The sequence below is a fragment of the Schistocerca serialis genome, chromosome 2 (assembly GCF_023864345.2).
Source record: "Schistocerca serialis cubense isolate TAMUIC-IGC-003099 chromosome 2, iqSchSeri2.2, whole genome shotgun sequence".
Taxonomy (NCBI): domain Eukaryota; kingdom Metazoa; phylum Arthropoda; class Insecta; order Orthoptera; family Acrididae; genus Schistocerca; species Schistocerca serialis.
In genome coordinates, this window is record NC_064639.1 from 126,586,186 (window position 1) to 126,613,549 (window position 27,364).

The 27,364-nt window shown below is 41.3% G+C and overlaps 1 protein-coding gene across 1 annotated transcript in view; it reads left to right on the forward strand.

The window, feature by feature from the left end:
• LOC126456812 (farnesol dehydrogenase-like) overlaps positions 1-22,730 on the forward strand; it is a 54,445-nt gene extending 31,715 nt beyond the window's left edge. The window contains exons 4-6 of the mRNA XM_050092606.1: positions 2,311-2,440; positions 13,757-13,915; positions 22,552-22,730. Of these exons, the coding sequence (XP_049948563.1) occupies positions 2,311-2,440; positions 13,757-13,915; positions 22,552-22,593 (331 nt within the window). The 3' untranslated portion in view covers positions 22,594-22,730. The remainder of the gene's footprint in view (positions 1-2,310; positions 2,441-13,756; positions 13,916-22,551) is intronic.
• Positions 22,731-27,364: the final 4,634 nt, after the last annotated feature.

Below are 27,364 nucleotides of genomic sequence, written 5' to 3' on the forward strand. Positions count from 1 at the left end.
AGTGCGAAAGTGGTGCCGGTGCTGTATTTTGTGCACGAACCGACCTCTCAATTCTGCCCCCTAAATGTTCGGTGAGATTAATGTAGGGTGGTCTGGGTGGCCAAATCATTCCTTCGAATTGCCCAGAAGGAGCTTCAAACCAATCGCGAACAACTGTGGCCCGATGACATGGCACATTCTCATCCATAAAAATTCAGTCGCTGTCTGTGAACATGAAGTCATAAGGTCCGTAAGTGGCTGCAAATAGTCTCAAAGTAGCCAAACATATCATTTCCTGTCAGTGACCTGGTCCACCCCATGTAAACACAGCCCACACCATTATAGAGCCAACCCCACACCACCATCTTGTGCAGTGGCTTATGGACGACCTGAGTCCATGACTCTGTGGGGCCTGCACCCCACTTGAACCCTACTATCAGCTCTTACCAAATGAAATCGGGGCTCATCTGACCAGGCAACGGTTTTCCAGTCGTCTGGGGTCCAACCATTTTGGTTACGAGCCCAGGAGAGGCACTGCAGTGTGCTGTTACCAAAGACATTCCTGTCGGTCGTCTGCTGCCATAGCCCATTAATTTCAAATTTCGCCTCACAGTCCTAACGGATACGTTACCTCCCACGTTGATTTCTGCGTTTATTTAACGCGGAGTTGCTTGTCTGTCAGCACTGACAACTCCACGCGAATGTCGCTTCTCACAGTCGTTAATTGAAGGCTATTGGCCACTGCGTTATCTGCAGAGAGAGGTAATGCCTGAAATTTGGTGTTCCCGGCACTCACTTGACACTGTGGAGTCGGCTGGAGTGGCCGAGCGGTTCTAGGCGCTACAGTCTGGAATTTCGCGACTGCTACGGTCGCAGGTTCGAATCCTGCCTCGGGTATGGATGTGTGTGGTGTCCTTAGGTTAGATAGGCTTAAGTAGTTCTAAGTTCTAGGGGACTGATGACCTCAGAAGTTAAGTCCCATAGTGCTCAGACCCATTTGAACCATTTTTTTGACACTGTGGATTTAGAAATATTGAATTACCTAACCTTTCGAAAATGGAATGTCCCATGTATCAAGCTCTAACGACCATTCAGCGTTCAAAGTCTGTTAATTGCCGTCTTGCGGCTATAATCACTTTGGAAATGTTTTCGTATGAATCACCTAAGCACAAATGAATGACAGCTCCGCCAGTTCTCATCTGAGCGTATAAGGCAACCGACCACTTGTACGCTATGTTAAATAAGCCGAAGCTGCCCGACACCAACCGACATGATGTATTTTGTTCAGATATTGTAACTCAGTGTTTTCATCGTGCAATCTGAGGTAGATCTTTACTATTGTACTCAGAATGATAGCGTCCAGTGTCGTCACAGTCAGGTAAACTATTTAATTCCGAACTACAGCGCCTGTTTGAGTGAAAATTGTTTTCACCCTACCTACTTCGTCTTTCAATCGAGTTCATTGACATTGTATAACTGCCAGAGAGACGGGTGGTGCCTCAGTTGTAAGTGATAACGTGCTAGTGTGTAAAAATGTCATGGTCTCTTTTGTGTGATTCTTTGCTCAGAACGATATCAGAAGATGTAGCAGGTTAGCAAAGAGACCTCTCACAGTTTCTCCGATCATTGGGCCAAACCAATGAGGGCTTAACTTGAACGGTAATTATAACAACGCTATGTATGAAGTATTCACAGCCTTCTTGGCACATTAACAACCAATTACCCCTGATGGATGTGATGGCTGTAATGAACGAAAGCTCTTGATGGATCAAGAAAGTCGAAAACATCTTAAATATGATGTCATCAAAAGAAACTCTGTTCCCATAATAACACTGTGTCGTTATTATTACCTTGGAAACGTAAACCAACAATAAGCGAGGCTGAAATGTTATTAGTATATGAATATCCAAATTATGTTGCCATGTGGAGTGTAAAAATATCCATCGAAAAGAGTGGCAAAAATCGAATGTTAAGTTCACGTAATTTGTTTCTATCAGTTTTATGAATTAATATGACCATGGGTCTTATTAGTATTGCATACAACGGGCTAAATACAATTCAGTAAATCATAAACGGTGGTTGACGTGCTGGCTCTAGATCACGAAAAGTAAGAAATTGTAGTGAGAGAGGAATAACAATCAATAGGGAAAAAGGTTTGGAAGATAAGAAAGTAGCAACTTACGAAACAGGCAGAAAAGTAGCGTCGTGCATTTCGCTGCTGTATCATTACTTTAATTAATCATCCAAGATTGAGCCTCAGGTACTGATTTCCCACGCATCTCAGATGTCGCAGATTGTTTCTGATGTGGCAACCTGTTTCCTAATTTTCAGTGTTGCGGGACACACACTACCGACATTAGAAGGTATGGCGATGTACTACGCCAGCAAGCACGCCGTAAAAATACTACTCGAAGGTCTGAGGAAAGACCTGGTCGCCAAGGGCAGCAAGATACGAGTTGGGGTAAGTTATCTTTTAGATGCCGCACATGTCTAACGGACAAGAACGCGTATGCTTTTACATAACTGATAGTTGCATATCACTACTGTTATGAGTCTGTTTATCTGTCCCAGTGTTCCCGACAGAACTCTTTTTGCAAATTATCTGGGAACATGTATTCCAGCAGTCCTTTGTAATGCATCTAGTAGCATCCACTAGTTCTCATAAATCAAGAAGAAAAAGGCAGATATAACAAATAAAAATGCTATAAGACGAATTGAGTGCGCGTAACTAAAGTGTAAGACGCATCACATATGATTCATAAAACAAGAAAAGAATACCGGATGAATAATCAGTGTTTGAACACAGACTATATTGTCCACGTCCAAACTAGTGTAGGTCAATTAACATCAAAGCAGGTTTACATAACCACCAGTACACGGCGTTCGTTATGATTACTTTGTGCTCCATGTGATGGGAATGCCATTTGTCTTACATAGCTGGTCTTTGAATGACTCTGTTTTGTGCCAGCAGAAGAGCCAACACCGTGTTACGAGTGGAGGCCGAAGTGCACGCGTTTTAGCTCACGCAGGCTGGCGTGAGGAGGGAAGAACTATACTGACGTGAGGTCTGGAACATGACAAGGAATGAGAATTCAGAAAGCGGACATAATTAGTTTGATACTTAACTTTAATCCATTGATGATGAACGTCGCTCTTGACGGTACATGATTCACAATATATCTGTACTTATAGTAACTGAATATGGCGCCTTGCTAGGTCGTAGCAAATGACGTAGCTGAAGGCTATGCTAAACTGTCGTCTCTGCAATTCAGAGCGTCTGTAGACAGTGAAGCAAAGTCTGCTGTACAACTGGTGCGAGTGCTAGGGAGTCTCTCTAGACTAGACCTGCCGTGTGGCGGCGCTCGGTCTGCAATCACTGATAGTGGCGACACGCGGTTCCGACGTATACTAACGGACCGCGGCCGATTTAAAGGCTACCACCTAGCAAGTGTGGTCTCTGGCGGTGACACCACACTCTGAGTCTGAGTTAAAATGCTGCTAGCTACAGCACGGCTATAGTGAGCATTCCAAACATAATATATGGGATCAAGTCATAAAATCAGGGTTCCCGTATTTTGTGGTGCATTTGTAACTAGATTCTTCCAGAAAGTAAAATGTTTATTATAAGTGTCGAAAAACAGAAAGGAAAGCAGTACTTGCGGAGCGAGTGAGGAAAGTTTGTAGCCCATTCCTAGTGTTTTTTTCGGTCTGCACATTCAGCATGCAGTAAAGGAAACCAAGGAGAAATTCAGGACGGGAATTGCAACTAGAGAAAAATAAATCAGAACATTTTAGTTTTGAAAGAAGCAGTACTGTAGCAGAATGAACAGTGTCTTGAGAAGAGAGTTGTAGGAAGCACATTAACAAAAGTAAAAGAAAGCAAATGAAATGTAAGTTTAAAAACTGGTCTAGGGGTAGCGTCTCTGATTCATAATGAAAACGTCTTCGATCCTAGGTTCGATCCCCGCCACTGCCTAAATTTTGATAAATAATCAGCACTGGCGGCCGAAGACTTCCGGCATAAGAAGTCAGCCTCATTCTGCCAACGGCCTTGTCAAAGAGGTCGGAGGAGCGGATAGAGGCTCAGGGCACTCTCTTGTCCTAGGGGTGGGAAATTGCCCCTAAAGGCGGAAGAATCAGCAATGATCAACGACATGAGGATGCAGAAGGCAATGAAAACCACTGCATTAAAGACACGTAACGTGTATCCACAGGACATGTGGCCTGTAATTGAAGAAGTGTCATGATGATCTCTCCATTGGCAAAAGATTCCGGAATAGTCCCCCATTCGGATCTCCGGGAGGGGACTGCCAAGGGGGAGGTTACCATGAGAAAAAGATTGAATAAGCAACGAAAGGACGACGTTCTACGAGTCGGGGCGTGGAATGTCAGAAGCTTGAACGTGGTAGGGGAACTAGAAAATCTGAAAAGGGAAATGCAAAGGCTCAATCTAGATATAGTAGGGGTCAGTGAAGTGAAGTGGAAGGAAGACAAGGATTTCTGGTCAGATGAGTATCGGGTAATATCAACAGCAGCAGAAAATGGTATAATAGGGGTAGGATTCGCTATGAATACGAAGGTAGGGCAGAGGGTGTGTTACTGTGAACAGTTCAGTGACCGGGTTGTTCTAATCAGAATTGACAGCAGACCAACAACGACAACGATAGTTCAGGTATACATGCCGACGTCGCAAGCTGAAGATGAACAGATAGAGAAAGTGTATGAGGATATTGAAAGGGTAATGCAGTATGTAAAGGGGAACGAAAATCTAATAGTCATGGGTGACTGGAATGCAGTTGTAGGCGAAGGAGTAGAAGAAAAGGTTACAGGAGAATATGGGCTTGGGACAAGGAATGAAAGAGGAGAAAGACTAACTGAGTTCTGTAACAAGTTTCAGCTAGTAATAGCGAATACCCTGTTCAAGAATCACAAGAGGAGGAGGTATACTTGGAAAAGGCCGGGAGATACGGGAAGATTTCAATTAGATTACATCATGGTCAGACAGAGATTCCAAAATCAGATACTGGATTGTAAGGCGTACCCAGGAGCAGATATAGACTCAGATCACAATTTAGTAGTGATGAAGAGTTGGCTGAAGTTCAAGACATTAGTCAGGAAGAATGAATACGCAAAGAAGTGGGATACGGAAGTGCTAAGGAATGACGAGATACGTTTGAAGTTCTCTAACGCTATAGATACAGCAATAAGGAATAGCGCAGTAGGCAGTACAGTTGAAGAGGAATGGACATCTCTAAAAAGGGCCATCACAGAAGTTGGGAAGGAAAACATAGGTACAAAGAAGGTAGCTGCGAAGAAACCATGGGTAACAGAAGAAATACTTCAGCTGATTGATGAAAGGAAGAAGTACAAACACGTTCCGGGAAAATCGGGAATACAGAAATACAAGTCGCCGAGGAATGAAATAAATAGGAAGTGCAGGGAAGCTAAGACGAAACGGCTGCAGGAAAAATGTGAAGTCATCGAAAAAGATAGGATTGTCGGAAGGACAGACTCAGCATTCAGGAAAGTCAAAACAACGTTTGGTGACATTAAAAGCAACGGTGGTAACATTAAGAGTGCGACGGGAATTCCACTGTTAAATGCAGAGGAGAGAGCAGATAGGTGGAAGGAATACATTGAAAGCCTCTATGAGGGTGAAGATTTGTCTGATGTGATAGAAGAAGAAACAGGAGTCGATTTAGAAGAGATAGGGGATCCAGTATTAGAATCGGAATTTAAAAGAGCTTTGGAGGACTTACGGTCAAATAAGGCAGAAGGGATAGATAACATTCCATCAGAATTTCTAAAATCATTGGGGGAAGTGGCAACAAAACGACTATTCACGTTCGTGTGTAAAATATATGAGTCTGGCGATGTACCATCTGACTTTCGGAAAAGCATCATCCACACAATTCCGAAGACGGCAAGAGCTGACAAGTGCGAGAATTATCGCACAATAACAGCTCATGCATCGAAGCTGCTTACAAGAATAATATACAGAAGAATGGAAAAGAAAATTGAGAATGCGCTAGGTAACGATCAGTTTGGCTTTAGGAAAAGTAAAGGGACGAGAGAGGCAATTCTGACGTTACGGCTAATAATGGAAGCAAGGCTAAAGAAAAATCAAGACACTTTCATAGGATTTGTCGACCTGGAAAAAGCGTTCGACAATATAAAATGGTGCAAGCTGTTCGAGATTCTGAAAAACGTAGGGGTAAGCTGCAGGGAGAGACGGGTCGTATACAATATGTACAACAACCAACAGGGAATAATAAGAGTGGACGATCAAGAACGAAGTGCTCGTATTAAGAAGGATGTAAGACAAGGCTGTAGCCTTTTGCCCCTACTCTTCAATCTGTACATCGAGGAAGCAATGGTGGAAATAAAGGTTCAGGAGTGGAATTAAAATACAAGGTGAAAGGATATCAATGATACGATTCGCTGATGACATTGCTATCCTGAGTGAAAGTGAAGAAGAATTAAATGCTCTGCTGAACGGAATGAACAGTCTAATGAGTACACAGTATGGTTTGAGAGTAAATCGGAGAAAGACGAAGGTAATGAGAAGTAGTAGAAATGAGAACAGCGAGAAACTTAACATCAGGATTGATAGTCATGAAGTCAATGAAGTTAGGGAATTCTGCTACCTAGGCAGCAAAATAACCAATGACGGACGGAGCAAGGAGGACATCAAAAGCAGACTCGCTATGGCAAAAAAGGCATTTCTGGCCAAGAGAAGTCTACTAATATCAAATACCGGCCTTAATTTGAGCAAGAAATTTCTGAGGATGTACGTCTGGAGTACAGCATTGTATGGTAGTGAAACATGGGCTGTGGGAAAACCGGAACAGAAGAGAATCGAAGCATTTGAGATGTGGTGCTATAGACGAATGTTGAAAATTAGGTGGACTGATAAGGTAAGGAATGAGGAGGTTCTACGCAGAATCGGAGAGGAAAGGAATATGTGGAAAACACTGATAAGGAGAAGGGACAGGATGATAGGACATCTGCTAAGACATGAGGGAATGACTTCCATGGTACTATAGGGAGCTGTAGAAGGCAAAAACTGTAGAGGAAGACAGAGATTGAAATTCGTCAAGCAAATAATTGAGGACGTAGGTTGCAAGTGCTACTCTGAGATGAAGAGGTTAGCACAGGAAAGGAATTCAATTCGTGGCGGGCCGCATCAAACCAGTCAGTAGACTGATGACCAAAAAAAAAAAAAAAAAAAAAAAAAAGGGATTAGATTAGGAAAAGAGACAATAAAAGCAGAAGATCAGTTTTGCTATTTGGGGGTCAAAATAACTGATGACGGTCGAAATAGGGAGTATTCTCAAAATATTACGTAAGGTAGCTCTTCTACAATAATCTCTTTTATTGTTCACGAGTCTAGTCTAATAAATGTCGATGTATGGTGTCAGACGAGAACGGGAGGGAAATTCGCCACACTAATGGCGAAATTCCCTCCAGAAGTACGCTTTATTATACAATAAGATATCACAGCATTTTTAAGTAATTTAAAATTAATTCTTTGTCGTTTCACTCGCAGCACATATTTATACACTTCAGCAGTCAAAATAATAATTTATTTATACTTACAGTAGCGAAAACGGACCTCAAATGGTGGAGATGGAAAAATGTCCCCTGTCTCAGTGTCAGTCTTGTCACGAAATGTGTTCCACTACTGATTGTGAGGACAATAAGTAATTTTCTGTGCTACCACTAGATGGCAACATAGAATGGGCATACTTTGAATCAGGTTTTCTCATGATAGCCAACAGATGGAAGTGAGTGCTATCAGATCTGTTGCAATAGAAAGGCAAATACGGCGAACTTCCCTCCCTGACAAACATCCCTCCCTCTACCCTATATAACATGCAGGTTGGCAAAAACAAGAAACGCATTGCTGAAGAAGAGGAATTTGATGACATAATGTAAACTAAAGTGTTAGTAAGTCCTTTCCGAGGTACACTGACAAAAAAAATCGCAACGCCAAGAAGGAGGTGCGACATACACGAAAGTTGGTTGGCGTCTGAAAAATGATGTCTGTTCACATTCCGCGCCACTAGGAGCACGCCAATCACGTTTTCTTTAAATACACGCTGTAATGGTAGAGAACTTTAGTTAAGTCTGAGACTGAACGTGGCGAGTTTATTTTATTCAAGAATGCATTTAAGACTAAGTTTGAACAAGATCGTGTAACAGGGCTACGAGAAGCCGAATGTTCCTTCTGCAATATGGCAGAAAGACTTGGCCATTGTAAATGACTGCTGGCAGCGGTGGCCACGAGAATGTACACGTAAGAAGAATGGACTCCGGACAGTCACCTGATACGAATCGGTTTCTTCAAGGACACAAAATAATTAATTAATTAATTAATTTTTTTACAGTTACTACTTCATATCTAAGAATTCATCTATTGAGTAGAAGGAGTTGTCATTCAGAAAATTTTTGAATTTGATTTTAAATGTTGGTTGGCTATCTGTCAAACTTTTAATACTATTTGGCAAATGATCAAAGATTTTTGTGGCAGCATAATTCACCCCTTTCTGAGCCAAAGTGAGATTTAATACAGAATGGTGCATATCATCCTTTCTTCTAGTGTTGTAGCTATGCACTTCGCTGTTATTTTTGAATTGGGATGAGTTATTAATGACAAATTTCATAAGTGAATAAATGTATTGCGAAGGTACTGTGAATATCCCGAGTTCCTTAAATAAATGTCCGAAAGGTGATCTTGGGTGGGCTCCAGCCATTATTCTGATTACACGCTTTTGTGCAATGAATACCTTCTCTCTTAATGTCGAATTGCCCCAAAATATGATGCCATATGAAAGCAGTGAATGAAAATAGGCATAGTAGGATAATTTACTGATACGTTTATTACCAAAATTTGCAATAACCCTAATAGCATAAGTAGCTGAACCTAACCAGTTCAGCAGATCGTCAATGTGTTTCTTCCAATTCAATTTCTCATCAGTGCACACACCCAGAAATTTTGAGTATTCTGCCTTAGCAACAGACTTCCGTTCATAGTCTGTATTTATCAATGGTGTTATGACACTTACTGTACAGAATTGTATAAACTGTGTTTTCTCAAAATCTAGTGAGAGTCCATTTGCAGAGAACCACTTAATAATTTTCTGAAAGGCATTATTTGCAATTTCCTCGGCTGATTCTTGCTTCTTGGGTGTCATTACTATACCTGTATCATCACATAAAGAACTAACTTTGCATCTTCATGAATATAGAGTGACAAGTCGTTAATATATAGTAAGAACAATAAGGAACCCAAGACTGAACCCTGTGGGAGGCCAGTTGAGAGCCTGCAACCATCTTGTGTTTCTGCTAGACACACTGGATCTACTACTGAAATTATCACCTGGGGTGTGATTCTGTATGACAGGAACACTCTCGTGTTCATCCCACGCACCCTGACTGCAAAATTGTGCGTCAGTCTGGTGATTCTGCCTGGTGGCTGCCATTCATGAACTGCATTTCCGGGGATGGTTTCCAACAAGATACCGCAGTTGTAACTCAACATACTCTGCTGAGTGTCGACATGTTACCTTGGCCTGTGCAATCACCAGATCTGTCTCCATTCGAACATATAGGAGAGATCATCGGACGATAAATCTCTCATCAACCACAAACGGCATTAACCGTCCCTGTATTGACCAACCAGTGGCAACAGGCATGGGACTCCATCCCACAAACTGACATGTGACACCTGTACAATACACTGCGTGGACGTTTCCATGGTTGTGTTCAACTTTCTGGTGGTTACATATGCTATTGATGTTACGACACTTCATATTTGCAACGGCTTTTCTCGCGCTTACACTAACCTGCGATCTTGGAATGTTAATTGTTGTGTACATAGTTCCGCGTAGTCAGCGTGTACACAGCTTTCCCACTAGAGCGCGCCCCACTAAGCACAACAGCGCAGGCGCAGCGCTCGTCCATCTCCGCACTACGAGATGGCACTGCCTTAGAGACGGACCAAATTCTGCTTCCGCCAATCGGCGTATTAATATGTAACGTAGCCAATGAGATTGCTGCTAACGTAGAACCTTTTCTCCTCGCGGATCACACTCGTGCAGTGATACCTGAATGTTCGAGGTATTATAATGAGTGTACAGACCTCCGATTGGTCAGTCTGCATTTGTCTGCACCAGTCTGTACCAGTCTGCATTAGTCTGTACCAGTCTATAGTCAAGTTTCAGTCTGCATCTAAGAAGATTATCATATTCCAGTACATAGCCATGAAGATAAATGTAGACACTTTGTCAAGTATCAGAGATATGTGAGAATAAGATTCACGTACCAAGACCAAAGGAACTTCAGATTGTCAATTGCAAATTGCATCCAGAATCAAGTTACGTAATGTCTATGCTTTTCATTATTTTAATAAATGTGTGTGAAAATTAATCAAGTTCTGTTTAAAGTTGGTCACCGTCAATCTGCTACTTTAAGCATGCAAGTGGCATTTCTATCGTCTGACCTAACGGCAGAAGATAAACACGCCACGATAAGACCCCGAGACATATTGCTGATACTCGCAACTTTGTTAGTGCGACAAGTCAATCTGTTGGTGTGTGTACCGAAGGTCTTACAGTACGCGCACCACATTAATCATTTAAATATGTTATCTAGACAAATGTATTCTGAAATTCCATTACTCTGCATCAATTACATTTTATTGTTGTCGTATATTTCCGTCATTGTATTTCTATGAAGTATAGCCTTTAACGAATGTGAAACGTGGGCGATACACAGTTTGAACAAGAGGAGAATAGAAGCTTTTGAAATCTGGTGCTACAGAAGAATACTGAAGATTTGGTGGGTAGATTACGTAACTAACGAGGAGGTACTGAACGGAACTGAGTAGAAAAGAAATTTGTGGTACAACGTGACTAGAAGAAGGGATCGGTTGGTAGCACACATTCTGAGACATCAGTCGATCACCAGTTTCATACTGGAGGGTAAAAATCGTAGAGGGAGACCAAGAGATGAATACAGTAAGCAGATTCAGAAGGATTTGGGTTGCAGTAATTACTCAGGGATGAAGATGTTTGCCCAGAGTACGGCAGCATGGAGAGCTGCGTAAATATCAGTAACACGAATAAGGGGCAACAGTCATGTACACAACAGCGAATGGAAATTATTAAAATTTTCAAAATAAAAGCATATTCCTGTTTACATCTACATCTACATCTACATCTACATGATTACTCTGCAGTTCACATTTTAGTGCTTGGCAGAGGGTTCATCTAACCACAGTCATACTATCTCCCTACCATTCCACTCCCGAACAGCGCGCGGGAGAAACGAACACCTAAAACTTTCTGTTCGAGCTCTGATTTCTCTTATTTTATTTTGATGATCATTCCTATGTAGGTTGGGCTCAACAAAATATTTTCGTAATCGGAAGAGAAAGTTGGTGACTGAAATTTCGTAAATAGATCTCGCCGCGACGAAAAACATCTTTGCTTTAATGACTTCCATCCCAACTCGCGTATCATATCTGCCACACTCTCTCCCCTATTACGTGATAATACAAAACGAGCTGCCCTTTTTTGCACCCTTTCGATGTCCCCCGTCAATCCCACCTGGTAAGAATCTCACACCGCACAGCAATATTCTAACAGAGGACGAACGAGTGTAGTGTAAGCTGTCTCTTTAGTGGACTTGTTGCATCTCCTAAGTGTCCTGCCAATGAAACGCAACCTTTGGCTCGCCTTCCCCACAATATTATCTATGTGGTCTTTCCAACTGAAGTTGTTCGTAATTTTAACACCCAGGTACTTAGTTGAATTGACAGCCTTGAGAATTGTACTGTTTATCGAGTAATCGAATTCCAATGGATTTCTTTTGGAACTCATGTGGATCACCTCACACTTTTCGTTATTTAGCGTCAACTGCCACCTGCCACACCATACAGCAATCTTTTCTAAATCGCTTTGCAACTGATACTGGTCTTCGGATGACCTTACTAGACGGTAAATTACAGCATCATCTGCTAACAACCTAAGAGAACTGCTCAGATGGTCACCTAGGTCATTTATATAGATCAGGAACAGCAGAGGTCCCAGGACGCATCCCTGGGGAACACCTGATATCACTTCAGTTTTAACCGATGATTTGCCGTCTATTACTACGAACTGCGACCTTCCTGACAGGAAATCACGAATCCAGTTGCACAACTGAGACGATACCCCATAGGCCCGCAGTTTGAATAGAAGTCGCTTGTGAGGAATGGTGTCAAAAGCTTTCCGGAAATCTAGAAATACGGAATCAACTTGAGATCCCCTGTCGATAGCGGCCATTACTTCGAGCGAATAAAGAGCTACCTGCGTTGCACAAGAACGATGTTTTCTGAAACCATGCTGATTACGTATCAATAGATCGTTCCCTTCGAGGTGATTCATAATGTTTGAATACAGTATATGTTCCAAAACCCTACTGCAAACCGACGTCAATGATATAGGTCTGTAGTTTAGTGATTAGTCTCTTCCTTACTAGTTTTCCCTCCTGAATCTTTGTTTTTATGCGCAACGAGATACAAAACCTGTATTACATTTATATTACATTAACATCTAAGGTTGCAAAAGGCGTGAATTAAACCAGAAATGTCTTTGAAGGTTATCTGCCTTTAAAGTAATATTGCTGAATTTATTTCGCCTTTTCGTTTCTTCTGCGGTGTAATGTAATATGCGTGAAATGCACCGTAAATGACGGTTTAAACTCTTGCACCACAATTTCGTACTGGAAACCGCTCCGTGAACGGTAAGTGCCGAACCGCTCTCGCCTCTGAACGCAACTCAGACTGTGACGTCACTAGAAGCAGTTGCAAGGCCCTTAAGAAAGAGAGGCCTCGGCACGTAAATTATAGCACGTGACACTCCAGGTCTTACTAGTGCCACCAGCCATCTACGGCGGGGAGCGAGGAACTATTTCAGATCAGTTTAATAATTCGCGTTCAAATGCATGCAAGTACTCGATACCACGCGACAAAATCGAGATCTTTAGTGGGTAATTTTTCAATGAGATATTGATTTCCCATGAGACCAGCAGGGAGCCGAACGTTCCAGAAGTGTGGCGGACAAGCCTGCTAGTGTGATGTCTCGTGTTGGTTGCAGGGCCCGCATATCTCTTTGGCCCCAAAGCAGTCGAGCAACTGCTTTCACGTATTCATCAGCACAGTCCGTGACAACACAGCCGAGTCTGCAGTTACGGTGGCGTCGCCGTAGTAATGTTAGACTCTCATAGTTCTGCTTACAAGCCCCGGGATAAAAGCGGTCAAATCCGTATTTGTGCTCAAACAACGTGCCCCATGTGTGCTATCCGTGTTAGTCTCTCTGACTGACCGAATTTCAGAAAGAGCGGAGGGGGGAGTTGGGAAAGTCGTTGCAGACAGCACCTCTCTGTCGGGTAGGTGATGGCTACAATATATATATAAAAAAAGAGGAGAGAAAATGTGAATATAACACAAGAACGTCTTTGAACAGCCACCTTTAACGTACAATAACGTACAAACCACACGATTAAATACTATATTACTTATAAATCAACAAATTTTTGGTCTGAACTATTAACCAGTACAATTTCTTGATGCACTATATATATATATATATATATATATATATATATATATATATATATATCTGTGTGTGTGTGTGTGTGTCTGTATGAAAGAAGGAAAGAGGAAATTCGAATTTTCAAAATGTTGATTCTGAACCTACACTTACTTCATGTTCAACACCTCCTGTTACAGGAAGTTTCTCCAGGATTAGTTCAAACTGAAGGAGTATCAAACGGAATGGCTACTATGCCAAAGGACTTATCCGCCATATTGAAGGATATGCCAGCCCTGGAATCGGAAGACATAGCGGAAGCCGTTGTTTACATGTTGTCCCAGCATCCTCGTGTTCAGGTGTGTTACATGCACTATAGAATGCGAATTTGTATTTATACTGTTTATGGCTTGATATCTTTGCGTAATATTAAGGTTTCCTTATATAAAATACTTTAACAGTCCAGATGGCAATATTTTAACAATTATTGATGACTAGTTTCGGCCGAACAATCAGCTATCTTCAGATCAATTAATAAATGAGTGCAGTGTCGAATCACAAAATTGGATCAAGAACACATTGTCGTCAATATAACTTTACTCTAAAAGAATACGAGATTTCGTATATCTTTTCCTAGTAGTCTCGGATAGTAAGATGTTTGTATGGTAAATATCTAGTATTAAGGAATCCAAAATGACAAATCCAGGTATTTCTATGATTTTACATAAAGATTACAGTGTATTTATGATGCGTGTATGGGAAGCGTTGTAGGGGAAGTTGGGTATAATCGGGTAGCTAAGCAGAAAAGTAGATAACGTTGACAGCTTTCATTGTTGGGACTTCAAATTTATTTCAGTGAAAGATAAACAAGGCATGAACGACATATATGAACTATGTGGATATATTTTTATGGTCTAAATTATATTTAATATAACTCAGCGCTGCGCCCTATACACTTATACAACATACCTTGGGGCAAAAGAGGTACTCTGTGGAGCACAAACGGGCATTTTTTTTATATTTCTTGTCTGGGGTATAGGATACACCGATACTTACGCAAGTCACCTTCGACCCAACCTGTAGAAGCCTCATGGTCCCACGCCTACACTTTATAAACACTTTACCCAATCATCTGATTTTCTTGTTAACTATTAGGTCTCTTTGAAAAGAAGACGTTTCATTCTCATCTTTAGAAGATCTGCTTGCCTCACATGTCTTCAGACTCTTCTGACTCTTCTTTTCATGGTGTAGACCCGGAGCGTCCCGTAAACCATGGACCTTGCCGTTGGTGGGGAGGCTTGTGTGCCTCAGCAATACAGATAGCCGTACTGTAGGTGCAACCATAATGGAGGGGTATCTGTTGAGAAGCCAGACAAACCATGGTTCCTGAAGAGAGGCACCAGGCGTTTCAGTACTTTCAGGGCTAACAGTCTGGATGATTGACTGATCTGGCCTCGTAACATCAACCTAAACGGCCTTGCTGTGCTGGTATGGCGAACGGCTGAAAGCAAGGAGAAACTACAGCCATAATTTTTACAGAAGACATGCAGCTTTACTGTGTAGTTAAATGAGATGGCATATTCTTGGGTCAAATATTCCGGAGGTAAAATAATCCCCCATTCGGATCTCCGAGCTGGGACTACTCAGGAGGACTAATCAAAAGAAACAAAAGCTGGCGTTATACGGATCGGAGCGTGGAATGTCAGATCCCTTAATCGGCAGGTAGGTTAGAAAATTGAAGAATGGAAACGGATAGGTTAAAGCTAGATATAGGGGGAAAGTGATGTTCTGTGGAAAAAGGAACAAGAGTTCTGGTCAGGTGAGTAAGTGGTTATAAATACAAAATCAAATAAGGGTATTGCAGGAGTGGGTTTAATAATGAATAAAAGTAGGAACACGAATAAGCTACTACGAACACCATAGTGAACGCATTAGAAAATAGACAGGAAGCCCACGACTGCCGCCGGCCGAAGTGGCCGTGCGGTTAAAGGTGCTGCAGTCTGGAACCGCAAGACCGCTACGATCGCAGGTTCGAATCCTGCCTCGGGCATGGATGTTTGTGATGTCCTTAGGTTAGTTAGGTTTAACTAGTTCTAAGTTCTAGGGGACTAATGACCTCAGCAGTTGAGTCCCATAGTGCTCAGAGCCATTTGAACCATTTTTGAACCCACGACTGCCACAGTAGTTCACTTTTATATGCCAACTAGCTCTGCAGATGATGAACAGACTGAAGAAATGTATGGTGCGATAAAAGAAATTATTCAGATAGGTAAGGAAGTCGAAAATGTAGTAGTTATGGGGGACTGAAATTCGATAGAGGGAAAAGAAGAGAAGGAAAAGTAGCAGGTGAATATGGAATGGGAGTAAGGAGTGAAAGAGGAAGCCGCCTGGTAGAGTTTTGCACAGAGCATAGCTTAATCTAGAGCTAACACTTGGTTCAATAATCATGAAAGAAAGCTGTATACATGGAAGAAGCCTGGAGATACTGGAAGGTTTCAGATAGGTTATATAATGGTAAGACAGAGATTTAGGAACCAAGTTTTAAATCGTAAGGCATTTCCAGGGGCATATGTGGACTCTGACCACAATTTATTGGTTATAAACACTAGACTAAAACTGAAGAAACTGAAAAAGATAGGAATTTAAAGTGATGGGACCTGGATAAACTGAAAGAACCAGAGGCTGCACAGAGTTAGAAAGCGAGCATTAGGGTACGATTTACAAGAACAGGGGAAAAAGAGAGAGAGTAGAAGAAGAATGGATAGCTTTGAGAGCAGAACTAGTGAAGGCAGCAGAGGATCAAATAGGCAAAAAGACAAGGGCTAGTAGAAATCCATGGGTAAAAGATGAGATATTCAGTTTAATTTATGAAAGGAGGAAACATAAAAACACATGTTGCTGTTTTCCTGTTGTGCTATGTTTTTACAGTGCCTGTTTTTCTATACAGTTTATCAACTTCAACCATATACAACTTGTTGTTGTTGTTGTTGTTGTTGTTGTCGTCTTCAGTCCTGAGACTGGTTTGATGCAGCTCTCCATCCTACTCTATCCTGTGCAAGCTTCTTCATCTCCCAGTACCTACTGCAACCTACATCCTTCTGTATCTGTTTAGTGTATTCATCTCTTGGTCTCCCTCTACAATTTTTACCCTCCACGCTGCCCTCCAATAATAAATTGGTGATCCCTTGATGCCTCAGAACATGTCCTACCAACCGATCCCTTCTTCTGGTCAAGTTGTGCCACAAACTTCTCTTCTCCCCAATCCTATTCAATACCTCCTCATTAGTTATATGATCTACCCATCTAATCTTCAGCATTCTTCTGTAGCGCCACATTTCGAAAGCTTCTATTCTTTTCTTGTTTTAACTATTTATCGTCCACGTTTCACTTCCATACATGGCTACACTCCATACAAATACTTTCAGAAACGACTTCCTGACACTTAAATCTATGCTCGATGTTAACAAATTTCTCTTCTTCAGAAACGCTTTCCTTGCCATTGCCAGTCTACATTATATATCTTCTCTACTTCGACCATCATCAGTTATTTTGCTCCCCAAATAGCAAAACTCCTTTACTACATTAAGTGTCTCATTTCCTAATCTAATTCCTTCAGCATCACCCTACTTAATTCGACTACATTCCGTTATCCTCGTTTTGCTTTGGTTGATGTTCATCTTATATCCTCCTTTCAAGACACTATCCATTCCGTTGAACTGCTCTTCCAAGTCCTTAGCTGTCTCTGACAGAATTACAATGTCATCGGAGAACCTCAAAGTTTTTATTTCTTCTCCATCGATTTAAATACCTACTTCGAATTTTTCTTTTGTTTCCTTCACTGCTTGCTCATTATACAGATTGAATAACATTGGGGAGAGGCTACAACCCTGTCTCACTCCCTTCCCAACCACTGCTTCCCTTTCATGTCCCTCGACTCTTATAATTGCCATTTGGTTTCTGTACAAATTGTAAATAGCCTTTCGATCCCTGTATTTTACCCCTGCCAACTTCAGAATTTGAAAAAGAGTATTCCAGTCAACATTGTCAAAGGTTTTCTCTAATCTACAAATGCTAGAAACGTAGGTTTGCCTTTCCTTAATGTATTTTCTAAGATATGTCGTAGGGTCAGTATTGCCTCACGCGTTCCAATATTTCTACGGAATCCAAACTGATCTTACCCGAGGTCGTCTTCTACCAGTTTTTCAATTCGTCTGTAAAGAATTCGCGTTAGTATTTTGTATCCGTGACTTATTAAACTGATTGTTCAGTAATTTTCACATCTGTCAGCACCTGCTTTCTTTGGGACCGGAATTATTATATTCTTCTTGAAGTCTGAGGGAATTTCGCCTGTTTCATACATCTTGCTCATCAGATGGTAGAGTTTTGTCAGGACTGGCTCTCCCAAGGCTGATGGAATGTTGTCTAGTCCCGGAGCTTTGTTGCGACTCAGGTCTTTCAGTGCTCTGTCAAACTCTTCACGCAGTATCGTATCTCCCATTTCATCTTCATCTACATCCTCTTCCATTTCCATAATATTGTCCTCAAGTACATCGCCCTTGTATAGACCCTCTATATACTCCTTCCACCTTTCTGCTTTCTCTTCTTTGCTTAGAACTGGATTTCCATCTGAGCTCTTGCTATTCATACAAGTGGTTCTCTTTTCTCCAAAGGTCTCTCTAATTTTCCTGTAGGCAGTATCTATCTTACCCCTAGTGAGATATGCCTCTACATCCTTACATTTGTCCTCTAGCCATCCCTGCTTAGCCATTTTGCACTTCCTGTCAATCTCATTTTTGAGACTTTTGTATTCCTTTTTGCTAGCTTCATTTACTGCCAGTTTTATATTTTCTCCTTTCATCAATTAAATTCAATATTTCTTCTGTTACCCAAGGATTTCTACTAGCCCTCGTCATTTTAACTACTTTATCCTCTGCTGCCTTCACTACTTCATCTCTCAAACCTACCCATTCTTCTTCTACTCTATTTCTTTCCCCCATTCCTGTCAATTGTTCCCTTATGCTCTCCCTGAAACTCTGTACAACCTCTGGTTTAGTCAGTTTATCCAGGTCCCATCTCCTGAAATTCCCACCTTTTTGTAGTTTCTTCAGTTTTAATCTACAGTTCATAACCAATAAATTGTGGTCAGAGTCCACATCTGCCCCTGGAAATGTTTTACAATTTAAAACCTGGTTCCTGAATCTCTGTCTTACCATTATATAATCTATCTGAAACCTGTCAGTATCTCCAGCTTTCTTCCATGTATACAACCTTCTTCTATGATTCTTGAACCAAGTGTTAGCTATGATTAAGTTGTGCTCTGTGGAAAATTCTACCAGGCGGCTTCCTCTTTCATTTCTTAGCCCCAATCCACATTCACCTACTACGTTTCCTTCTCTCCCTTTTCCTACTAAGGAATTCCAGTCACCCATGACTATTAAATTTTCGTCTCCCTTCACTACCTGAATAATTTCTTTTATCTCATCATACATTTCTTCAATTTCTTCGTCATCTGCAGAGCTAGTTGGCGTATAAACTTGTACTACTGTAGTAGGCGTGGGCTTCGTGTCTATCTTGGCCATAATAACGCGTTCACTATGCTGTTTGTAGTAGTTTACCCGCACTCCTATTTTTTATTCATTATTAAACCTACTCCTGCATTACCCCTATTTGATTTTGTATTTATAACCCTGTATTCACCTGACCAAAAGCCTTGTTCCTCATGCCATCGAACTTCACTAATTCCCACTATATCTAACTTTAACCTATCCATTTCCCTTTTTAAATTTTCTAACCTACCTGCCCGATTAAGGGATCTGACATTCCGCCCTCCGATCCATAGAACGCCAGTTTTCTTTCTCCTGATAACGTCCTCTTGAGTAGTCCCCGCCCAGAGATCCGAATGGGGGACTATTTTACCTCCGGAATATTTTACCCAAGAGGACACCATCATCATTTAACCATGTAGTAAAGCTGCATGCCCTCGGGAAAAATTACAGCTGTAGTTTCCCCTTGCTTTCAGCCATTCGCAGTACCAGCACAGCAAGGAACTTGATGTAAACAAAATATTTACATAAAAATTATGATTTCCAAACTGTTATAGCTATGCCTGAAATTAAGTAATTTTATGTGAAAGGTTGTGTGTGTGTGTGTGTATGAGTGTGCATGTATTTACATGATGTTTCACTTTCGTTTTCTTTTTTCCTCATATTCTTCACTATCAAGTTCTGTGTATTGAGTTGTCACTGGCACTGTTTACCAATTGTAAAAACAAGATGGCGGACAGTCGAACAGTTGATGATGTTAAAACAAGATGGTGGACAGTGGAACAGTTGAAGATGTCATTGGCAGTAGTTTTGCGTAAATAGTTTGTTTACATTAAGTTGTATATGGTTGCAGATGACAAACTGTAAAGAAAAACAGGCACTGTAAGAATGTAATATAGCAGGAAAACGCACCATCTGGTAAGAAGGTATGAATACGTAATTTTATGTGCTCTTCAGGAATGTGTAATTAAGATTTAAAAACTGACGTTTAAATGTATATAAACAGTAAAGAAGTTTGCTTATGTTTAACAACCACAAAATAAAACACCCACTGATGATGCTGCAACTGCAGTGAAACATGTCTGGGACAAACAACAAAATTGTGTTTTGCTAAAGGTGGACACTACCCAATAACATATCTATTATTAAAGCAAACACAGACGAAAGAGCTTCAACCTGAAGATGAATTTCGATCTCTAGGCAGCAAAGTAACCCATTATGGACAAAGAAGGATATAAAAAGCAAAACAGCACTGGCGAAAAGGACATTCCTGGCCAAGAGAAGTCTACCAGTATCAAAGATTGGACTTAATTTGAGGAAGAAATTTCTGAAAATGTAGTTGAACACAGTACTGTATGATAGTGAAACATGAACTGCGGGATAACCAGGAGAGAAGAGCACTGTAGCATTTGAGATGTGGTGTTACAGAAGAATGTTAAAAAATTGGGTGGGCTGTTAAGGTAAGGAGGTTCTTGGCAGAATTGGAGAGGAAAGGAACATGTGGATAACATTGAGAGGAAGAAGGGACAGGCTGACAGGACGTCGCTTAAGACATCAGGGAATAACTTCCGTAGTACTAGAAGGAGTCGTAGAAGATAAAAACTGTAGAGCAAGTCAGAGATTGGAATATATCCAGCAAGTAATTGAGGACGTATTTTGCAACTACTACCTTGAGAAGAATAGGTGAAGAGGTCGGCACAGGAGAGGAATTCGTAGCAGGCCGCATAAAACCAGACAGAAGACTGATGACACAAAAAAAAGCCCACGACAATGAGAATATGCGGAATGGATTGCAAACCTCACATTGTAGAAGGGACGAATTCTGACAAACACACACCAGTTCACTAATCTCATTCACATTAAATAAAACGCTAGGTGCGGATAATCCATTGTGGCACTGAAAGAATCACAAGGATAAACTTCTCAATTTTTTTAGAGCACTGCCAATCTCAAATCTGTTTTCAAGCTGTTTTCCAGACTGTTTACCTTTACAGTTGAAAGCGCTGCTGTGTATTTGTAGATGTAACTGACTGACCTGCAGTGTAGTTCTCTTTTCATAGACAAACCCTTTTACGTTAAAATTGTCCAGGATACCTACATTGTTTTCCTGAAGTAAAGTTTCCACATCTCCAAATTAAGTTGTAAAACTGACACCATACTTCGCTCACCATATGCATGTGAAAAGTCTTTTCTCGACTATGAAACTAAATGAATGAGAACTACGTTGCAACATGAGTGCGAAAATTCGTGAAATCGTCTGTGTCTGTCCACATGCTGAGAGTTTGTATCAGATAAAAATTATACTACGTATGCTTGGGTGTCAAAAATAATTAAATAATACCGAAAATTTGTTTTGCGGTTGAGAAATGTGAAATGCAGTCATATGCAGTGCGACTCCTTTGCCATTTACATGCAGTACGTTCACAGTTTTCCCCCTCCTGATGCTTAGAGGACGGAACGCTATTCGTTGCAGTGGTGTTTGTAGGCTGTCACAGTTCTAGTAACAAAGAGGAAGGTGCATTAGTTCGAAAATTTCGGAGTGCTAAAAAAAGATTGTCAACACTCACAGCAAGTACTGACAACCATCTAGTGAACGTAAAGACCTGACAACTGATTCCTTAGTCACGATAATGCTTGGCACAACCAATCAAATATTTGGCTTTTATATTTAGTTGTAACAGGCTCCAAAAATTCTAGGTCACACATCCTATATCCTCAGACGTTGTTGCTTGTATGCATTGTTTATATAGTGACTCATCTGGAAGGTGAGTAATTTTCTATGGACAAAGGGCTACTATGGTCGTGCGATTGTTAATATGCGTACTTGCCAGAAAGCGTCTGGAGAGAAAAATGCTTTATTGAGTGGACTCCATTGATAACACATGAACTAAGTATAATGGAAGTTATTTTAAAAAACTGGGGCTGTCTTACAAATAATGTTTCCTAATTACCTCTGAATTAAGTTCATACTTAATGACACTGAGAGTCAGACAACGCCTCTTCTCAGGAAATCAAGCTATTATTTATAAAAATAATAAAAATAAAGCTCTTCTACTACTTCCTCTGCACTTTTATTATTAGGCTATTTGTGATCTGTTACGTGTTCCATCTTCCTCTTGGTCTACCTGGATCTGTTTTGCCTTCTGTTTTAAAGTTCCTATTCTTTTGCACTCCACGTTTCCAACTCCTTACGAATATCTTCATTTCGCATTTGATCTGTTCTTTTTCATTCCTTCACCTCTCTAATAAATCTCATTTTTATTCCTTGTATCTGATTTCCTTGCCTTTTGTTCAATACCGATGATGCACTTCCGATTCATTTCCATGTAATAGAGATGGCAAAGAGTTTTATAAAATTACAGTCCTGTTTCTTTTTTACATGTGTAAGCTTGTATAGGCATAAAACTAAATCACTTTCAAGACCTTAACACCATTCTCACGTCTTGTTGCAGGTGCACGATGTAATTGTGATGCCAACTGGCCAACCGATCTAAGATAAAGATAGATGCTATATCCATCTGTTAACGATCGCATAACGTTAATATTTCTCAGTGCTGATATGAGAAGAATAATGCTATATTGCTATTGTATAGTTGGAAATATTTTATACAATAAATAGTTCCTTGTTAAATAGTGTCTCTGTGTGTGTTATTTTTTTATACCCAGCTACATTTTCCATAAATCTGTCCAATTATACTACATTTTAAAACGTTCTTCTACAGAACGCTAGCGTGTATATTGTTTTGATAACTTACGTCATTCAAAGCCGTTTCAAGGCAAGAGGACGTAGGTACTCGATAATTTCTTGCATATATTATGACATATTTGACGTTTATTCTCTCTATGGTGCTTTACCAGTAGACCCCAAAAAATGTCTGTAAGACGACAAGCGAGATTTCTAAAACAGTTGGTTCCATTTTTAGCGATATTTTAGGTTCACAACAATAACCGCAGGGTAATACTTCGCAAGTGTCATTTAGTACAACGTGCCAAAATGTGGCTACTAATTTAGCTGTAATTTCTGCACAAGTAGATACAAGGCACTAACTGAACAAGCCGTCGATTTTTCACTTTTCACACGTACACACATAGACACGAACTCGGAACTCTATATTTTTGTGTACCTTATGTTACTGTTGTTGTCCGTCTGGTCTGCAGATTGCTCTGACGTAGCTTTTCACGTTAGACTAAATTAACAAACCTGTTCATCTCTGTGTCACTACTGCAACCTCGAATAAGTATTTAAGCCTCGGTCTTCCTTTTTTGTAACCCACTCACCCCTCCAGCACCAAACTGACAATTCCTTTATGTCTCAAGATGTCTTATCACTCGAACCCTTTTTTTACACAAGTTTTTCCATGAATTTCTTTTTACCCCAATTGTCTCAGTACTTCTTCATTAGTTATCGGAATCATCGATGCAACATTTGGTATTCACTTCTTATCAGATCCATTAATCGTTCACTTTTCAGTTCCTCCACGCAAACACTTTCAGGAAAGACTTCCCGTCACTTGCTGCATTCAGTGTTAACAAATTTCTTCTTCTTAGAAATGTCTTTCTTGCTTTTGCCAGACCACATTTTATATTCGCTGGCATCGTCAGTTATTTGCCGCCCAAATAGCGAACATCATCTACTACTTTTAGTGTCTCAATATCGTAGTTAATTCTATCAGCATAATCTGATTTAATTCGACTACTTTCCATTAATCTTCGTTCAGGTTTGTTGATATTCATTTTGCAACCCCTCTTCAAGCATCAGCAGTTGCTCCAAATCCTTTGCTGTCTCTGACAGAATTACAATGCCATTGGCTAACCTAGAAATCCTTATTTCTTTTTCCTAAACTTCAATCCCTGTTCGAAATTTCTCGTTGCCATCCTGAACTGCTCGCTCATAGTACAGATAAAATAACACAAGGCGAACGCTACAACACCCTGTCTCGCACCTTTGGCCAAGTTCTGCCTTCCTGTCATGTCCATCGAGTCTTATAACCGCTGTCCGGTTTCTATACAAGTTGCAGAAAATGTTTCGCTCCTCTCTCTCTTAAAAATAGCTCCACTCTTCCGGTTTGTTACCATTGTTTTCAGGATGTTGGTTCTCTGGCAACTGACAGAACTGGAAATCAGAACTGGAAATCCCCCCCACAAATAACCCTATTTCACAATCACTCTGCTCCATCTCCAGTTCATCCGGTATTTCACTGCGTCTGTATGGGTGAGAATGGCACACGTATACAAAATCGATGCTTAGCTAAGAAAATCAATCAGAATAATATCTGGAACGGTTACACGGACCTACACCTGTTTAATGGCTACCTGTACTAGCTAATATAGGAGCACTTGAAATCAGGAGAAATCAGATACTATTCAGACAATATAGTGAAATACTGTCGAACCTAACTCTTTGTAACACTAGGACCTAACCCTATGACAAATATGTGAAGGGATATTGCCCTGCGATCCAGGAAGTTAACGGAAAAGATAGTGGAATAGAAGCAAGGTCGAGAATAGAAGCCTGGGTGATGATCCAAACATATTGGAAGCGGTAACGACCGTAAAATACTTAGGAGTTACTATCCGGAGCGATCTGTAATGATCACATAAAACAAATAGTGGGAAAAGCAGGCGTCAGGTTGAGATTCATAGGAAGAATTCTAAGAAAATGTGACTCATCGACGAAAGAAGTAGCTTACAAAACGCTTGTTCGTCCGATTCTTGAGTATTGCTCATCAGTATGGGACCCTTACCAGGTTGGATTAATAGAAGAGATAGACATGATCCAGCGAAAAGCAGCGCGATTCGTCATGGGGACATTAAGTCAGCGCGAGAGCGTTACGGAGATGCTGAACAAGCTCCAGTGGCGGACACTTCAAGAAAGGCGTTACGCAATACGGAGAGGTTTATTATCGAAATTACGAGAGAGCACATTCCGGGAAGAGATGGGCAACATATTACTACCGCCCACATATATCTCGCGTAATGATCACAACGAAAAGATCCGAGAAATTAGAGCAAATACGGAGACTTACAAGCAGTCGTTCTTCCCACGCACAATTCGTGAATGGAACAGGGAAGGGGGGATCAGATAGTGGTACAATAAGTACCCTCCGCCACACACCGTAAAGTGGCTCGCGGAGTATAGATGTAGATGTAGATACTAGTCGAGAGCTTTAACCTATCGCGAAGAGTATGGACTACCGTAAACCGTGTGAAGACAGGCGTCGAAGATGGTAGGGAGATGAGGACGACATGGGGGTTCTCGAACTGCCCTCACTGTCAGTGTGAACTCAACCAATCAATGGACCACCTGATCGAGTGCACTCTTCATGGCTTTAATGATGAACTTGAGAGCAGACATAAATTCCGGACAATGCCATCGACTGGCTTAAAAAAGTCTTATTGTGTAAAATGTTGTATTCTGTAGTGCTGAATCTGTGTTATTTTATGTTGTAATCTCCTTTTTTAGTATTCGCCTTGTAAGTGCAGAAAGAATTAATAAGGTAAAGATCATAGGACATCACGGAATAAATTATATAGTAATCGAGGAATCTATAGAGGGAATTGATGTAGATGGGTGAAAGAGATTGTAATATACGTCAAAGAAGTGATTGAAGACGTTGTGTGTAAGTGCTACTTTGAGATGAACAGTTTATGAGTTTGGTACGGGAGACAAGTACGTGGTCGACCACATCAAACCGGTGACAAGACTGAAGGAAAAATAAAGGCAGGCGTAAAGTACCCATAAATGAACAAAATTTTCGTGCGCCAACGCTTCTCAAATAATGCGACAGGTGCTCAAAAATATCAGGTATTAGCGGGAATACTTTTGCAATTAAAGATACGAGCAACAAGAGTACAATGATAGCTCATGTGAGTGCAAATGCATTACGCAAACTTCTCTTTCCCTAACAAAAATTGTAATGAGTGTGTTACTAGATGACTCGGAATGTCTGCTAAATAAAAATTAACTGTCAATTTAGATAATTCTCTACTATTGTTCTTTCGAATTCTAAATCTGAACAAAAAGACATGCTGTTATGAAATAAAAAGCTTTGTGAAATATATGCAGTTCTGTCTTACAGTTCACCAAGTACCTAAAATTTTAGTTGTCTTCTTGACTGAATTGGCTCTACCAACATAGGAACGGTAGAATGACCAGAACAGAAAACTTAAGTAATAACTAATTGAAAATAAAGAACACTTTAACAGAGATCACAAATACACTTGTTGTAGCTGGCATTCGCACTCATACAAAACTTTTTGAAGGAGACCATCTTTACGCCAGTGACTGTTATAGGTTTTTACTACACTACTGCAATTTTCGCCTTAGCCCATTATCAAGTGATGTTATAGCTTTAAGCCATGTCATCGTAATGTAAGCTGACACATTTGTATGTCGTTGTGAATCCTGCCCTGTGTAACAACGACACGAATGTACACTCCTGGAAATGGAAAAAAGAACACATTGACACCGGTGTGTCAGACCCACCATACTTGCTCCAGACACTGCGAGAGGGCTGTACAAGCAATGATCACACGCACGGCACAGCGGACACACCAGGAACCGCGGTGTCGGCCGTCGAATGGCGCTAGCTGCGCAGCATTTGTGCACCGCCGCCGTCAGTGTTAGCCAGTTTGCCGTGGCATACGGAGCTCCATCGCAGTCTTTAACACTGGTAGCATGCCGCGACAGCGTGGACGTGAACCATATGTGCAGTTGACGGACTTTGAGCGAGGGCGTATAGTGGGCATGCGGGAGGCCGGGTGGACGTACCGCCGAATTGCTCAACACGTGGGGCGTGAGGTCTCCACAGTACATCGATGTTGTCGCCAGTGGTCGGCGGAAGGTGCACGTGCCCGTCGACCTGGGACCGGACCGCAGCGACGCACGGATGCACGCCAAGACCGTAGGATCCTACGCAGTGCCGTAGGGGACCGCACCGCCACTTCCCAGCAAATTAGGGACACTGTTGCTCCTGGGGTATCGGCGAGGACCATATGCAACCGTCTCCATGAAGCTGGGCTACGGTCCCGCACACCATTAGGCCGTCTTCCACTCACGCCCCAACATCGTGCAGCCCGCCTCCAGTGGTGTCGCGACAGGCGTGAATGGAGGGACGAATGGAGACGTGTCGTCTTCAGCGATGAGAGTCGCTTCTGCCTTGGTGCCAATGATGGTCGTATGCGTGTCTGGCGCCGTGCAGGTGAGCGCCACAATCAGGACTGCATACGACCGAGGCACACAGGGCCAACACCCGGCATCATGGT